This window comes from Morone saxatilis, unplaced genomic scaffold (genome assembly GCF_004916995.1).
Source record: "Morone saxatilis isolate NCDOM2014 unplaced genomic scaffold, NCSU_SB_2.0 Contig24, whole genome shotgun sequence".
Lineage (NCBI taxonomy): Eukaryota > Metazoa > Chordata > Actinopteri > Moronidae > Morone > Morone saxatilis.
The window spans coordinates 8771966-8789302 of record NW_023339807.1 but is presented as its reverse complement, the minus strand read 5'-3'; the positions used below and the strand labels follow the sequence as shown (position 1 = coordinate 8789302).

Here is a 17337-nt window from a genome sequence, read left to right as displayed (position 1 = left end):
TGCTGAATGAAAAGTCAAGATCACCAAGGTGATTATAATTTATCCTGGTACAAAACAATTGGTGGGACCACCAGCTGAACTGTAACAAATCATTTGTTACTTTCTATTACAATAATCTCGTCTAATACATTTGTTTGTTGATTTCTTTATTGCATTACAATGCTTATTGACACTCAAGGCAGATTGAGTGCTTTTTGAATATAATATATAATAAATACAGAGTACGGCCAGTTACATGCATACTCTAGAAATAATTATCTTGATGTACCAATATTCTCTAATTACTGTACAGACTAATTACACTGTATTTATTAAATAGATGTTGCACTTAATATGACCTATTAACATTAACTAATGACATTTAATTATATTTTTGCACCAATTAATAAAGTACCACATATGTAACTGCAAAAGGGGGGTCACAGAACATGACCATAATACACACCAGGTTTTTTTCCTCACATGCTAATTATTTTCCTCTACTGTAATAAATGTGCTGACTGGGCTATAGAACCAAAACTAAGGACCTAGGGAAATGTCTATGAATTTAATTAAGATACACACAGATTTAACCACTGTATAGGAAAAGCTACAGAGCTGTAGTTCCAACACTGAGCAGAGTGCAATGATATACGTAGTTTGTACTGTCATAGAAATGTTGCTGTAGCTGATGGTAGTGCCATCAAAAGAGAGATGCATGGCTGCTGACTTCTGTTGCTACCAGCTAAACAGCTTATGCAATTCAAAACTCACCATTTATTTTAGGGCTTGGTGTCCCCGGTATGGGTTTGACAGTTTTCTCATGTGATTTGGAACCAACTGCAAGAAGAACATAAATATGTATGGCACAAAGATGTAGGAATGCACAGCAAGGCTTAACAGCTGGAGTATGCTGGTAAAGTAAACACTGCTAAGCTGTAACATGCCGCTTGCATTAAACTTTTCCTCACTTTGGTAAGATCTCTGGTGGCTCAGTTCTAACAAACATTTACAAATCAAAACATGCATATTGCAATTAGTTGACAGTACATTGACATAGTGGGTTTACAGAAAACATCTCTTAAACCACAATGTCTCATTATATTTGATGAGTGTTTTATTTGATAGATCAGTGAGCATTAGTGCAAATGTTACATGGGGCAGATTTTGAAATACTAAGTGTATACACTCCTCTAGACCTCCTACCCTCCACCTTTATGTGTGTGCAATCTTCCACTAAAAAACTTTTACTCCTCTCCACCGTTTTCTTCATAATCTGCCCTCGCAGACCTCCGCTGACCACGTACCTCTGCAGACAGGCACCTTGCCAGTCCAGCTGCCGTCAGAGCGGCAGACACGGTGCTCTGAACCACCAGAAAGGAAATAACCTGGCTGACAGGTGTACACCAGGGTGTAACCGTAGGACGGCAGGTCTAGACCCATGACGTCAGCGTTGGCTGGGCTCCGCGGCTGCTTGCAGGAGTGAGCTGGAGAGCAAGCAGGGGGCAGACACGTTAGTACACACAGATCTTCACCCACACACATACATAATAGAGTCAGATACACACATCCATGCACGCACACACACAGATGCACGTACAAATAGACAGCCAGATAATTAGACTCACCAGAAAAAAAGAGGATAAAAAAAGAAGCACAGCCATGTTACAATTTAACTGAGTCCAGGGAGCTATTAGGGAGCATACTGATACCTTAATACGTCTAGTTTCTTTTCTGATTATGAATAAGGACACTTGATGTCTTGAGGTGAAGTTAGCCTGCAAATGTTTATCTTATTTCCCCAAAGCATTGAATTGCAATTCAACAATAGGATAAAAATAGGAAAAAAACATCTGGAGTTGTTTTTCCTGAACTGATAAAACATTTCAAGGGTAAGACCAACCTAGACTAAGCTTATTAATGTCCTTGCAAAACAGTTCTGATGTGAATGTTAATCTAAATCTGTAAATCGTGTGCTTTCCATCATGAGGATGTGCATGTAGGTTGCAAGGTCACTTATGGACACTGGAAGGAGGCAGAATGCTGACTGAAATAATTGGCCAAAAAGAGGCTTTTAAGTGTAGCCCATGTTCTGGAAGTCAAACCAGTGTGACCTAAAAGTATACAGTATGTCTTAGAGCAATAGAGTTTTACGGTCTGTGAATCGGTTTTGACTTGCTTGGCTTTGACTTTCTTAGCTTATTAAATTATTCTGTCTCAAAAAACAGGAAGCTATAACATGCTGATTTAGGATGGTGTTGAAATGGTTTTGCTGAATCAGAAACCTGGGACAAAAGCTGTTACTGTTGTGCTTCCAAAACACCAGCCCTCTTATAGACCATATTAAATATTTTCATTCTCTCATGAGTGGGTTGAGTATACTTAGTTTAATTTTTCACATCAACAAACTCTCTACAAAACAAAAATGTATGCAAATCACCCCTGCAACACCAAAACACTGAGGGGTTGAATATTTAGACTCTGAGGCGTCAACAATAATGTGAAAATAGCAAAATAATTTTGCAGCTTGTGAGTGAAAGAATACGTTGCCAGCTGTCAAATGGGAGACAGCTGCAACTGAATCACAGTACCAAATCGGTCTTTCATGGCGTCTTAATGACATTAGTGGCAATAGCGTGTGGAGGGGATGCCAGGATGAAACCTAGTTTCTGGGCTTTGTGAAAGACTGAAGGAAATTCCTCTTGTTGGATATTACTTTTGCTTGTGTTTGACCTGGTAATATTATATGTGTGTATGTGTGTCTGTAGAAAGTAAAAAAAAGGTGAATCAAAGTGAAAGTTGTGTGCCGAAATCCACCATGATACTCATCTTATTAATCTTATATTAAGTTACACAGGGGCTAAAACAATTGAAGAAAGCCCAAGGACAACTGACACCCAGAGCTTTTTCGATTGATAGTAGTCTAAGCTGATAAACCTGCCCTACAGAAATCTAATGTGGTAACTATTAACACTACAAGAAGACGAAAAAATGCCTCATACTGTAAGTTGTAGATAAAAAGTCTGGAGCCCTAAATAAATAAAAAGATAAATAATTAAATAAACTCCCTTCTCACTTCCTGAGCTCAAGTCTATGTAACCCATTTAAAATGACAAACTGTCAGCACATGTCCAGAGTGGTTGTAGAGTTTGTAGACCATGAATACTGACGACACTTACAAGGCAGATGAATTGTTTTATCAAAGACATGTCATATTCTTTATCAAGTTCTGTTGACAGTACCATGTTTATTTACACTTCAAACAGCACAGCGGGCTGCACTCTTGAGATTACACAAGGCCTCAGAAGACACTTTCACTTTTTCTGTCACACAACAACATGTACGTAATGTTCTTAGTTCAAAGTTGGTATCTCTGATAGAGACAGAGTGCATTAGTTAGGGACACAGACAGACAGAGACAGATAGAGGCAGACACACAGAGACAGTCCTGCTGATGGATTTCTCTTTGAGCCAAGGAGGTTGGCCAGCTACAGACAGCAACAGCAGGTCACGTTCAAGAGGACAAAGTTAACTTTTGAATTGCTCCATTTTTTTTTTCTGTTGTTTGTTTTTTGGTTAATCTTGCTAATCTTGTTAGCATGCCTTTCTGTGCATAAAGCAGTTGGTCACAGGTTTGACAGTTTTTTTTGGCAGTGTTCAGTGTACATTTTGAAAGTATTGCTGGTTTGTATTTAAGTTACACTTGCTGAACTTGTTATAATGCTCAGGCTCACTGGAATCTCAAAATTGATGTTGATGCTTAACACTATTCATTGTTGAGTTAAAATATATCCATCCAAGTGGCCTGGAAAGAAATTTGAGGTGTGTACCTAGAAGCAAAAATATTAATCTGATAGAAAGGTGATTTAATCTATTGTGTTGATAATCCCCAAAGTTTTTGCCTTCGACAGCAGAACAAGATTAGTTGGCGTCACTTTTAAATCCATTAAGTGGCTTCACAGTAACAGAAGACCATTTAATCATAGAGAAAGGTATTTTAGGGGATTTATGACTGTTTTGACTGAGGGTCAACACAGAGTGTTAGACCCATTCAAAAGCGCTCATAGTCAAATACATATACATAACCACAGTTTTCCCCCAATGTATTATGGCCCAGACAGCCCTCTGGGTCTGTATGTCCACCTACAGGGCTTTAAGAGTAAAAAATGAATATAAAAATATTATTATACATCACTGGACTGAAAATTCTGCTGAGTTCATAGTTTTACTTTAAAGCAGTAGCAGTAACAGTAACAGTAACCTTGTGGTTCCTCATGGTGAAATTTAATGACATGTAATAATATTACAGTGCAGCTTTACAAATTTAACAGTTGTGCTGCCAATGCCAATTGCCAACATTTTGTTATATGATTTTTGTGTAGACCTTTAAAATAAAGATGGTTCCTTCTTTTCACAAATGATACATTCATATACCAGACCAGCAAATTTAAAAGTTAGCAAGGTCTGTTGACATGACAATGTCACTGACAATATTCTCAAAAGAGTCTGCAGTCAATGTAGAACATGGCCATTTCTAAAAATTGCCTAATGCGTTGCAAAGTTACAGGGCAGATTAACTGATTAGTTGTTGCCATTTGAGAATTTATTCATAGAAGTCTGGGATGTGACTGGCAGAGATACATTTTTATATTTTAATTCCAGCAGTAACAATGACAGGAGGACGGCAGAGGAAAATCAATACATTTTTCAAGCCACCACAGGCGATGGACCAGAGCCAGAGAGTAGCTCCTGAAACGCTGCAACCTCAACAGAGACAGAAAAACCTACCAACTGCACCTGCTGAACAAAGCGAGTCAGGAAAGTTAAAAGCCTCAAAACATCATGCCTCTAAAATAAAATCCCAACTGGGAGTCCGACTTATGTTTCATTGAGTGGCTTTAAAACACCATGATAACACAAAAAGGTATAAAATATGTTATTTTATGTTCACCACTGTGAAAGTAAATGTGGCTGCTGGGATGCATTGTATACAAATCCAAAAAGGCTGAAGAGAGGAACCTCCCAGAGGCCATTCACTAGGGTTCAATGTGCCACTTACAGTATAGGAAGAACATTAACCGTGGCCAAATTAAGTATAAAATGTTAAAAAGTCATAAATGTACAACTTGGTTAAGAAAGTTTGTTAATTGAATATCAAATAAATACAGAGGTTATACAAAATTATCAGCTAGATGTTGGGAATGTGGAGATGAATCCACAACTGGTTTCCCAAAGTTGCCTGATGTTTATGTCAATGCTGACTTCATAGGCATCCATTAACCCTAACTGTACAATTCTACTTATAATATTTATGTGTAGCATGTAGCACATTAAATATCAACCCTTGTCAATCAAGAGCACTGAATGGATTTGCCAAGCAATTGACTCCTGACCTCAGCTTGTGTCTGTGCAATGTCATGCAGTAGTATGCTAAGATGCTGCTGATAAAATGCACTTCAAGTCTCTTTAAAGCATCAGTAGTATTTCCATAATAATGAAAGTTACATTATTATGCATTAGGTTTCTCAGAGGAGAATCAAGACAACTGGTTGTCGACAACTTGAAAGTGACTTTAAGAAAATTAAATTTCAAAGCGTAGAAGTTTATCTCCTTATTTAGTGGTTTATCTTACATTTGTGTTGAATTATCATGTATATTGGTATTTTACTTTTTCCCTAGAAGTTTCAAAATAAATGATGGCTCTCACAGGGCCATACCATCTCAAGCATTCAAAGATTTTGACAGCAGTGCATTCAGCCCTTGAGGAGGAGACTGTGTATGATCCACTTTGTATCTTTGCATGCAGATATTTGTCCTCACCTGGCACAGCTGTCAAAACCTTTCCAGACAGAGAATGTTAATTCTCTTGTTATAATAAAATTGTGCCAGTTTGCTGGGACTTCAACCTATAATTCTGTTGACTTAAACTTACTTTGACTGCTCTTTTATTTTAAGGGACCTGTCACAGTGCTGGTAATAAATGGCATTAAGGAGCGAGGGAATGTGCAACCTCCTGAATCGTTCCTTAGTAAGCGGCATGACAGGGTCAACAGTTTGAAGGTACAGGTTGAGCAGGAAAGCCTGACAAGCTGTCAGGTGACAGAGGTCTAGACAGGAATGCTTTTTGGATTCTTTTCTGCTGTCAGCTGTTCAAATTAACATTTTGGAATTTGAAAACAAACTCCATGAATGATAATAAGACCATGAAAGTGACTGTGAATATCTGTTGCTGTCTTCGATTGTAAAATGATGTGTATAATGTGTATATAAGTGGGCCAGCCTTCGCTCTCCACGTACATCAGTTAGCCATGGCTATTTGTCCTGCTTCTAACTTATCAACTTTGAGGAGAAAATGTGCCTAATATATCCCACCCACTGACAGGGGCCATGATAACCATATAATCAGTGTTATTCACTTCACCTGTTAGTGGTCATAATGTTATGGCTGATCTGTGTATACAGCAATCTAAAAAATTTGAATTAATGTTTAAAAATTAAATATTACAAACACCTCCCAGTATAACACGATACAATACAACAGCCTCAAAAATTACCACAGTTAAATCAACACCTCTCTAAAACATAACTGAACATGATAACCCTCATAAAATAGGATTTAAATCAGTGGTCTTGTATCAGACTGCATTAGTTTTAGCTAGCCTAATACCTAATAAAGTGGCAACTGTATGCAAAGAAAATTTCAGCATGATGCACATATTCAAGGATTCTCAATCCCTGTAAAACTTCCCTTCCTCCCACTAAAACACACACACACACACACACGCACATAAAGCTGCGCTGCAGAGTAGATCAGGCTGAATGAAGGCAAGGTATTGCAATTTTTCTGCTCCCTCAGCAGAAATGTCTCTTGGAAATTCAAGTGGGTGTTACATCTTGGGGTAGTTATGAAATCAAGATTACAAAATATCATTTGAATCCCTTCTTCATCACACAGCTCAAGTGTTTACACTGTAAGTACATAGTAAAAAGCAGACTATAGTAAGATTTGAATTGGTAATATTTCCATGAAATATGCTGTAGCTGGAAAGGGATTCCACCGAGATGCAGAATTACATTAGAAAAGCGCTTGACTGGAATCAACTGCACAGCAGTAGTTTGGTGTTGGTCGACAGTTCAGGTTGTTCAAACAGAACAACAATAATCATGATCAACACCTCTCTCTCAGAATGACTGGGATGTCAGGTTGATTGAGGTGTGAGTGGCAAAGTACTGGGAGGCAAAAGTTATAACAGGAATGGGTATATGAGAGAAGCTGTGCTGGAAGAGGACAATGCAAAGCAGCAATGCAGACAGACTGTGACAAGATGCCAGAAGGAGAAGTGAAAAACAAAGATAGAGAGCGTAAAAAAATAAAAATATAGCGACAGAGTATGACGAACAGGCACTCACGGATACAGGTAGGCTGCATGCCGGTCCAGGTGAGATCTGGCAAACAGAGCCTGGTGGTGGAGCCCTGCAGTAGGTGTCCCTGTTGGCACTGGAAGTCTACTCTGCTGCCCACCTGGTCACAAACAGACAGCACACAAAGTGGAGAGAGTCAATACACTGATGCAAATGCCAATAGGCTCCCAGCATCAAATCTAAAGAGCTTGGAAAAAATACTGCACACTAACGTTTTTTTCCTTTTTTAATGATTACTTGTAGTGTGTGGAGGCAGATGGAGACTATTCCTAGAGGCGATGGCCCATGTTTGTGTTCTCAACTTGTGCACAGACATTAGAAAGTAAGGGAGCTGACTTTTTGGTAAGGATATAAAACCAAACTGTTTTCTGTTATCTTAATAAATGGCTTTTTATTTTCAGCCACCATCCCAGTCGACTGTTTAAAGACAGCATCGACACAGTTTTCTCATTCGGTGGTGTCAAGATATTGGTAAAGTTGTTCAGTAATGCAGAAAAATGCAAGACTACGGCCATTACAAGCAGTGATCCAAATAATAAGCTGCTTCTGCTTTCATTTGGGACAAAATTCATATCAGATATTCTGCTGAATGTTGTGGAGAAACTGTTCACACTTAACTTGCAAGTGACATTCTAAAAGCAACAGGGAGGAAATAAAATGAAATACACTGACTGAAAGCATCTCAAGGGAGCTACTGAGCACACACCAATGGTCATGATATCAATTTTTTTTGACTATGATGCATTTTAGCATTGCTCGTTTTACACACTTGCTCAAACTGCACACAGTGCACATTATCATAGATCTAGATATGCACCATGCCTTTATGCATTTACAGTTGTGGAGAAATCCAGTTGGTTTTCTTCTGGGGAACCACGTGGGAGGGATACATACACGCATCACACACATTTCACATTTCATCCTTGCACCCACATAACATCATCCAAAGGAATAAATGATTCCACCTGGAACATCCATTGGAAACTTCTCATTTCAAAGAGGACAAAGTAGAGGTAACACAGCAGAGCTGCAAGCACTGAATGGTACTTTGATTTTGTGCCTCTTGTTCAGGCTCATCTACTTTTGCTTCTCAGGTACAACAGCTTGGCTGCTTCAAATATTGATCACATGAAGACTTGTTGTAGAGCTTAAATTATACAAGTGAAGTATATAACAGAATATGCTAGAGCGTAGTATAAAGTCCATATGAAACAAAATGTCTTGTGCTAGTTGTTATGTTATATAACTACTAAATAAACCTGTATCAAAACTAGGATTGTAATTTTTCTGATCCTATCTGAAATACATTTTAATTTTCTGGTGCAAATTCACCACAGAATTAAACAACATAACACCAACTGTTCATAAAATGTATCCATTGCAGGCTTTACCTTAAACCCTGTTGTGTAATTCATGAAGCCATGCTCAGGTGTCCCTGGATTTTCACAAGTGGTTCTCGTGGGCTCTGGAACAAGAAATCATTGTCACAATGAGCAGGGGAAGAATATGACAGAAGGGGCAATCATTGATAATGACGAGGCAATTTTTGTTGTACCAGAGGACAATTACTGAAGTGGCATGGTAACATGAGCAGAATTACCCTGCCATCTTTAGTCTGTTTTACTATGAATGCTTTTACTTTTAGTTGCTTTTTAAGTCAAGGGAATATGGACTTCAGAGTCTTTTAATCATTGGTGAGACAAAATTCAAAGTAAGACACATTCATTTGATAAAACATTTCTTCAGCACTAAAGATTTCCAGCAAAACTAGACTGCAAATATAAAGCATTGCCCCTGAAGTAACAATATAAATAATACATTTCAGTCTCGTGATTTAGTTTTACATGAGTGCCAGATGGCAGTGCACCGATTCTTGTTCACCTTCAACTGTGTCTTGCTATTTATGTTCAAGAGAACCAACAGAGAATGATCATTTGGAAGATTAGTTAAATCAAGTGGTCTGTGTTTTTCTTTCATTTTAGACTACGTAGCAGACATATTTTCACTAGTGTTGTTATTTCACTCTACAAAATAAAAGGCTCATATCTTGCATAAAGAAAACTCAAATCATAGGGGGAAAATAAATAAAAATATAGGCGACTGTTTCGAAACACAAAAATTACAGTCTATTCTAAAACCAATTTATTCTGTGGATTAGCTTAATCGACATACTGATTAATTTTCAGTACCTATACATCGAGGCTGAGATCCACTCCATGTGCCCTCCTCCTGGCACATGCGTGTTGTTGATCCCACCAGCACATAGGGGGCATTGCAGCTAAACGTAACCTCGGACTTGAAGATGAAGCTGCGCCCTTCTCGCCGTCCTTTGGCAGGCGTACCTGGGTCTCCACAGAACTTGGCTGTTGAGGCAGAAATTTGGAATTTTGCTGATGTGATTAGCCGAGGGCCAACAAACCCGGACACAGATGTTACACATTTTCTTGTAAGAACTCATGCAACAATGTACTGCATTGCACGGTTACTTCATGTCAGTGTCGATGACCTATTGCGATGCCCTATTATTGCAATTCAAATAGTCATATTATTACACAAGGAATACTGCAGCAGCTAGGCAACTGAATGCAGCATGTGTAGTAGACTATTCAGCATTTAATTCAGAAATAATAAGCTGTGTGGGCTGCTGCTGTACCCATACCAGATCAGGCCGTGGTGAGGAGTGCCTACAGAGGTTTCTACTGCTGCTGTGAGCTTTGCTGTTTTCAATGGGCTCTTTATTATATCTCATTTATTTGAGTACCTGATTGTCTTTCTATATGATTTAGAAAGTCTTCATTGACTGGATTATTCAAATTGCTTTTATATTATGCTTGTTGCACAAATTCCTTTGGCCATTTTTTATTGCATGTGGGCAGATGTATTGATTACCTTGTCTCTGGATGAATTGCTCTGTCTAAAAATTGTTTTGTTTCCAACAATCAACCTTGCTGGTTAGTGGTTACAGTAAGTATTTGAATATTCATCTTGGCAGCAAAGAAGGAGTTAGGGGGGGTCATGGCACTCAATTTTAGTTCAAAATAATTAGCAAGTGAAATATTAATTTCTCTGATATGGCTTTGAGGTTAACACAACTGGAGCCATCTGCTACTGCTGTTGCTCTCCAAGCCACTTGTATGATATTGCCTTTTTAATGGGAATCCAGCCACTTTCTCCGAAGATGTATTATCACTGCTGCTGCTTCAATTTATTGTTTATAGACACCTAATCAAATTGACTGGAATAATTTAGGTTGAGTGGGTATCTTTCTATCTATCTTTACTGCATATTTCCTCCATCAACCAACTGTAATCACACAGATCAATAAAAGTTACTTCTAGCTGTTGAAGATTCAGATATGCTCAGTGTGAGAGAGAGCAGAGGTGCGAATGAGAGTCACAGTGTTCAGTCACGCAGTCAGAGTGCTGTGGGATCAAGCCAATAATAAGGCAGGCTGCTTCTCCAGACCTGACATGTGCTGCTGCATGGAGGTCTGGAGACAGAGATAAGTCCTTGCTTGCTCTCTTCTTAGAAGTCAGGAACCAACAGGGGCTTCCCACAACCAATTCCTGACATAATAGATAGCTAGTAAAAGAGGAGATTAGAATCCAGCCCATGCAGGAATGGCTGAATGAAGCCATTACTGCAAATACTGTTATCTTGGAAACAAACCCTTGTATTCAGACACATATCTTATGCCAAGAAAATATGTTTCCCATCTGAAAATGATGCATTGTGAATTTCAACCCCCAGCACCCAATAGTTTGACTGTGTTTGATATGAATTAACAAATAAAGATGCAAATATCTGGCTGGATCTGAAAAGGATTCTTGTCACTTTTCAAATACCATTGTAAGATTTAGTATTCAGATGGCATTTTTTGGAGGGTTGACAATAGAGGCCAAACAGGTGACATGCACATTAGTCATAAGCTTTAAGCCGTAGGGAAATAATGTACTGTTTTATGGATATATAAGAGAAATGGCCCTGGGCCAAACCAAGCTCAGCATATTTAATGTATGTGTGTGTGTGTCGATGGATAAGTGAGAGAAAGAGAGAGAGACTAGTTAAACCTTTTCTCACTCTCTCTCTCTCTTTCTCTCTCTCTCTCTCTCAGCCTCTCCCTTTCCTTGATGAATTATCAATGCTTTGAAGTAATCAGTATGCAGAGGCCAGATTCAAAGTTGGGATCACAGTCTCATCCCTACAGACACATGAACTACCATTCTCAGACACTGAATTTTTGCTGCTTAGTCTCCCATGTGTTGTGTTGGGAACATGAATATGCATCTTAATCCTGTTTGGCTGCAAACGCTTAGAAAAGTACAGATTTTACGAAATGCACAGATGGATTTGCTTTTGCAGATTCATTGCATTTCCTACAGAGTTGCTGAGCTGTGTTTAAACTAAAAGTGCTGAGTATGAATTGCAATCATATGTCTAAAGTCTACAGCAGTGTAAGCCTACTACATGTAAACAGCAAGACTGCTTAAAATTATTATGTACCAAACTAAATTTAACAAACTTATTAGGTTAAATTTGCAGCAGAGGTGTATGATAGAGCCAAAAAGAATCGGATTATTCCTCCTACTCAGCTCAAGATGTTGTTGGTTAATGGGAAATATCCTCAAGATGATGTAATGTATTGACTAATGCTTGCAGTTCACCTTTAACGTTGCATCCAATGCACAGACACAAAGACATTACTGGCCTGTCGACATTTAGAGCTGGTCCATGACAAATGTATGTTTATAAAGTAATGCAGAGTATGTTTAGTATTGGTCAGTCCTGTGACACTTGTAGATTGTGAAGCCTGACACTAACTAAAGATTTACCTCTTAATAATGACTTCACAATTTATAAGGACTAGCAAGATAGCTGTGTAGATAGTGCTGTACTGACACTTTAATGCATAGATAATAGCCTTTTCTACACCAAATATGATCAGCACTTTCTTTCCCGTAGTTCCATTTTCTAGTCTCATTTATTTGCCTTGGTAAACCTCAGTGATTTATCACAGACCTGCTTCCACTTCGAGTACTGTAGCAGGAGGCTAGCTTTAACAACTTGTTAAGGAGAGCTAGGTCCTTTACAGAAGTTGGTTATTGATCACACCGAATGATATTTATAGTCTACGGCTCTAAATTTGAGTCAGTTTTGCACTAGCATTGGAACCTGCATTGTAGGTCATAAGTAATGGAGCTATTAAATGTAATTACTACATTAAAAACAATTCTGTGCTGAAATGTAGACTAGCGTTCGATCATGGGACATAAAGGTAACTCGCTCACATATCTGCAGGAGGTTGTTTTGGGGGTGCTCATGTGGAAAAATTATTGTAGTGTGTTCAGGGATGGCACTGCTCATCATAATTGCAACAGATAACAAGTAGACATTGTACGTTTACCAAGTGGAACCATATCCATTTTATGTCCAGATGACAATTTTTACCCAGCATAAAAACCTAGAACCAGAACACAGATATACAAGTGCATCTCAATAAAACAGGCAGTTGGTCACTTTAAAACACATATCTGGTCATAACAGACAAACACCATCCTTTTAAGTTAAGCATGATACAAATCGACAGTAGTGTGCACATTGACTTGCATGAATCGATTGCAATGTGGCCATTTAGAAGAGCAAATGGCTGCATGACTGCGATTCAAGTTGCACGGTCACAAACACTAGCAGTCTGTCAGCTGGATCTCGGATGCTTAATACCCAAATGGGACCGTTTTTGTCTGAATACAGCCACAAGCAAGCTCAGTCATTAACATCAATTAAAAAAGAACACACAAGTGAATATAAATCTTTTTAAGTAGGATCAGGGGTTTTTGGAATGACCCATCGTGTATTACTAAAATACTGCAAACCATTTTATTTCCCTCCAAAAAATACAGTGTAGTTAACGTCTGCACAATAAATGCATGCAGCAAACTTATAGCAGATATTACCTGCAATAGAAGGCTTCAATAATCAAAATGCAACAATTCAACAGTCAAAACAAAAGGGCTGCTTACATTCACCAGTTTAAGCGGTGATGCTTTTAGTGCAGCACAGCAGTCAGAAAAAAACAGCACATCTTTTAGCACTTGGAGTGTTGTGCATGAATATTTTTTAGTGCCATTTGTTTTTATTCCACTTAGTCTGAATAACATTAAAAGAGAAACAAACGTGTACAACTAATTTACCCTTCTTGATATTTCATTTCTGTCTGACTGATATAATTCAAGAATGATTCTGATGACAGTGAGATGCTCTTGAGCAGTCATGCATCCCAGGGGTTATTATTATGCTTGCAAAGATTATTCTGAGATGGTCTTAATGTAGTAAAGACCATCAGACACCCCACTTGTGGTTCCACTCAGATCATCATCGTCATCCTAAACATTGTAGCTTTGACACTACGGCTAAAGGTCATCCTTTTAAACAAAATGTAAACTGTAGGTTTCTTTTCACCTATGAGTGATGAAATATTAATTTATGTTCTTCATAAACAGGTAGGATATAATGCCCTTTTCATGCTTAGAATAGTTCAGTATTATTATTCAGTATCCACTGAAGGTGGTTTTAGGACGAAGTTACACTGCTAACAATAACATTAAGTTTAAAACGTAAACTACACACAACACTAATAATCCCTTTCTGCATCTCAAGACTGTTGTATTCTATTTTTATCGTAATTCAGCTTTTCCACCAACAGTAGGGCCTGATGTTAAAATCCATGACTTATTAATTACTTTCATTAATTTCATTAACTTTAGATAACCTCTAATGGGGGAGGAAGACAAGTGGTAGAAGGGGGTTGCCTCAGAGAAAAAACGGTATGAGACAAATAAAATAACATGCATAGATATCCCTGTTGAGAGAGCTATGATCACATTACTTCCGGTGCCGGCGCGAGCAGGACGCTTATTCAGTAGCTCCGTGCGTGTCGCGTTGTTTTTAGTTACTTAAGTGTGTTTTTTAAAACTTTTAACTCTTTATATAACACTAGCTGTGTATAACTTTATATATTCTATGGATACACTGACTTTTTACGGACAACATAGCGGTGGACATCTATTTGAGAAATTAAATGTTATTTCACTACTTCCCCAAATAAATTTGTACAATGACGTAGTCTCACTGGATTATTATACTTTTCAGTATTCCATATTTTCCACTAATTCCATGCACAGTAGGAACCCTGGTAATCAAATACAATCTCATATTTTAATTTCTTTAATGTTTTTTGGGGCTTTTTTATGCCTTTATTAGATAGGACAGGTGAATATTGAGAGGGATGTGCAGCAAAGAGCCACAGGTTGCAATCAAACCATAGCTGCTGTGGTAAGGACCTACTAGGTGAGCTACCGTGCACCGCACAATCTTTTATTTTTACTTCCAAATGATTTAATATGAATTTATGATCAATAGATTAGTAAGAGGAAAAACAACAGGACGCCATATTTTAATTATGAGTCCAACATTTCATGTGCTTGATTAAAAAAAAGAAACATAAAGAGAAAAGATCCAATTTAGCCCACTGTGAAACCATGTTTCAGACAGCGACAGAAATGTCACCAAGACCATTTCAGTCTAAACATAAGGAGACTTCCTCAAGGGACCTTTATAATTATCATTATAATTATCCTGAAAGTACGAAATGGTGACTCACGCAAGCACTGAGGCAGGTCTCCGCTCCACGTCCCATTCCCTGTACAGGTGAGCACAGCAGGGAAGGACAGCTCATAGCCAGGAAGACAGCTGTAGCTCACGCTGGTACCCCACTCCAAGACTGAGCCCTCCAGGAGGCCGTTGGGGATGGGTGGGGGTCTTGCACACGTAACCACTGTGGGAGATACAGTCACAATAAAGGCAAGCTTATTGGAGTACAATCAGTGCACAAAACAGGTACAATCACGTTTTTGTCAAGACCAGGTTCAAAAGAACCAGAAACCAAAACAAGACAGACACGAAAGATACGGTACTGTGTATGGAGTCCCACCCATCTGCTATGGGTATCTGGTCACCTGAGAATCAAGACATGTCTAAGTCAAAATATGAATTAAAGCAACAAGACTTTATGAAATAGATTCAGTGGCCTTGAGAATATTTGGTTCCACAGGCCTGGACACAAGCATGAAGGATAAAAGATCCTTAAGAAAACATGGTTTCTTCCATCTTTAAACAACTGGACCAAAACAGCTCTTGGATGTAACTCAAGCATAACAGACAATGGAAAAGCTTAGAGATAATTACTATGATTTATGTGGATTTACAGGGATATGGCTATATCCTGGGTCTTTGCATTTATAATCAAATTTTTAAAAGATGGAGTTGGTGGTGATGGTAAGAGGAAGCAGTGATGTTAAAACGTATTAAACATTGTAATAAACCCAGTTTTTACCCAATAAATTGTCATTCTTACAGGTTTTATCTTCCCATTTCTATCCAGTGTCCCACAGTGCCTAAACGCTGCTTATTTTTAAGACACAACAGGGTTGAAGTTTGCTATTTCATGCAGGTTAAACATGAACACGTTTTGTCAAATATATTATTACACTGCATGCTTTAAATTATAGTGCTATTTTCACAGACATCAAACGGCAATAGAGGTGGCACAAATTCACCATTCTACATAATGTGGATTACGACTGAGTGAAAACTAGGTCTTTAGCCCAGAGAAATGGTCTGTGTTTTGCCTGTGACTGTGCAGGATTTTTTCAGCTGTTTCTGTTTAGAGTGTACTGAATAATTTCTGTGAGAAATGAGGGGACATCTTGTGTCTGTGTAAGCTATAAACTTTCTGCTCAACAAATGTAATAAATGAATGCATAATAAAGCTCAGAGTTTGTTCTGACACACTTGGAGATGAACCCATAGGGACGCAGATGGGATATGGGTTTTAGGGATGTGAATAAATTATAGCAGTTGTTTTATACCATTACTATCCTCCCTCTACACCCATGATTTCCCCAACTCTTTTAGACATACTCATGCATGCCGAAACACTTGAACAAAGATGTGCGAATTGAAATAAGGCTATATCCAAGCCTTGCAATTGTCTTGCAAGATCAGATGTTCAGTTCACAAACCCCATTACTTAAACTGTCATGTTAACACCATGGCTCCCAAGTTTAGGTTTAGTGTTTTGGCAGTAAACAACATAGTCATTTTTACTTACCAAATACATGACAAAAATATACAGATGCAGCCATGTGAAGGCAGACTCTATGGACATCTCTGCTCTGGGAAGAACCATGAAGAGAGACACATACACCCTCTGCATTTGTGGGCATAATTAGAAAGACAAAGACTTCCCTAAGGCAGGTTGGACTAGCTGGACCACCTGCCTCAATCAGCTTCAAGCCTATTACCTTTCTTTTCCTTCCCAGAGATCCACTCCCCACTTCCAAATCAGCAACATTCCTACTTAGAGCACAGTCACTCATTACATCTAAGCAACTAGGCATACTGCATGCCAGAAATCATTATGCTAATGTCACTTATTAGAAAATCAGTGGACAATAAATAACTGAATAGCACTGTGTTTTCTTAAGTAACCATATGCTATATTTAGTCAACCTCTGGCCTTGTAGGTTACTTGACTCATGTAACTCATGTTCTTTAGTTGTCAAATGTTAGTTTGTTTAAAGGTGCGGGCTGTAAGATTTAGCGACATCTAGTGGTGAGATTGCAACCAATCGTAAGCACCTGACTCAACCAAAAGCAAAGGAGATACTACAGTGGGCGCAAAACTACAAACTGTTTGGTTAGTAGGTTCTGGGATTCTATAAAAATATGGCAGTTTAACATGGTGGCCTCCATGGAAGAGGACCCGCTACCTGTGTAGAAAACGGCTCATTGTAAGATAATGAAAACACAACGATTCTTATTGTCAGGTGATTATACACTAATAAAACATACCAATGAATATTAGATTCCATTTCT

The 17337-nt window shown here is 38.4% G+C and overlaps 1 protein-coding gene across 1 annotated transcript in view; it reads right to left on the bottom strand.

The window, feature by feature from the left end:
• LOC118336585 (CUB and sushi domain-containing protein 3-like) overlaps positions 1-17337 on the bottom strand; it is a 219214-nt gene that overhangs the window by 7656 nt on the left and 194221 nt on the right. Inside the window, exons 60-65 of the mRNA XM_035673258.1 lie at positions 15062-15235; positions 9591-9764; positions 8793-8866; positions 7390-7501; positions 1287-1466; positions 754-819 (exon numbers count right to left, since the gene is read on the bottom strand). Coding sequence (XP_035529151.1) covers positions 754-819; positions 1287-1466; positions 7390-7501; positions 8793-8866; positions 9591-9764; positions 15062-15235 — 780 coding nt within the window. The remainder of the gene's footprint in view (positions 1-753; positions 820-1286; positions 1467-7389; positions 7502-8792; positions 8867-9590; positions 9765-15061; positions 15236-17337) is intronic.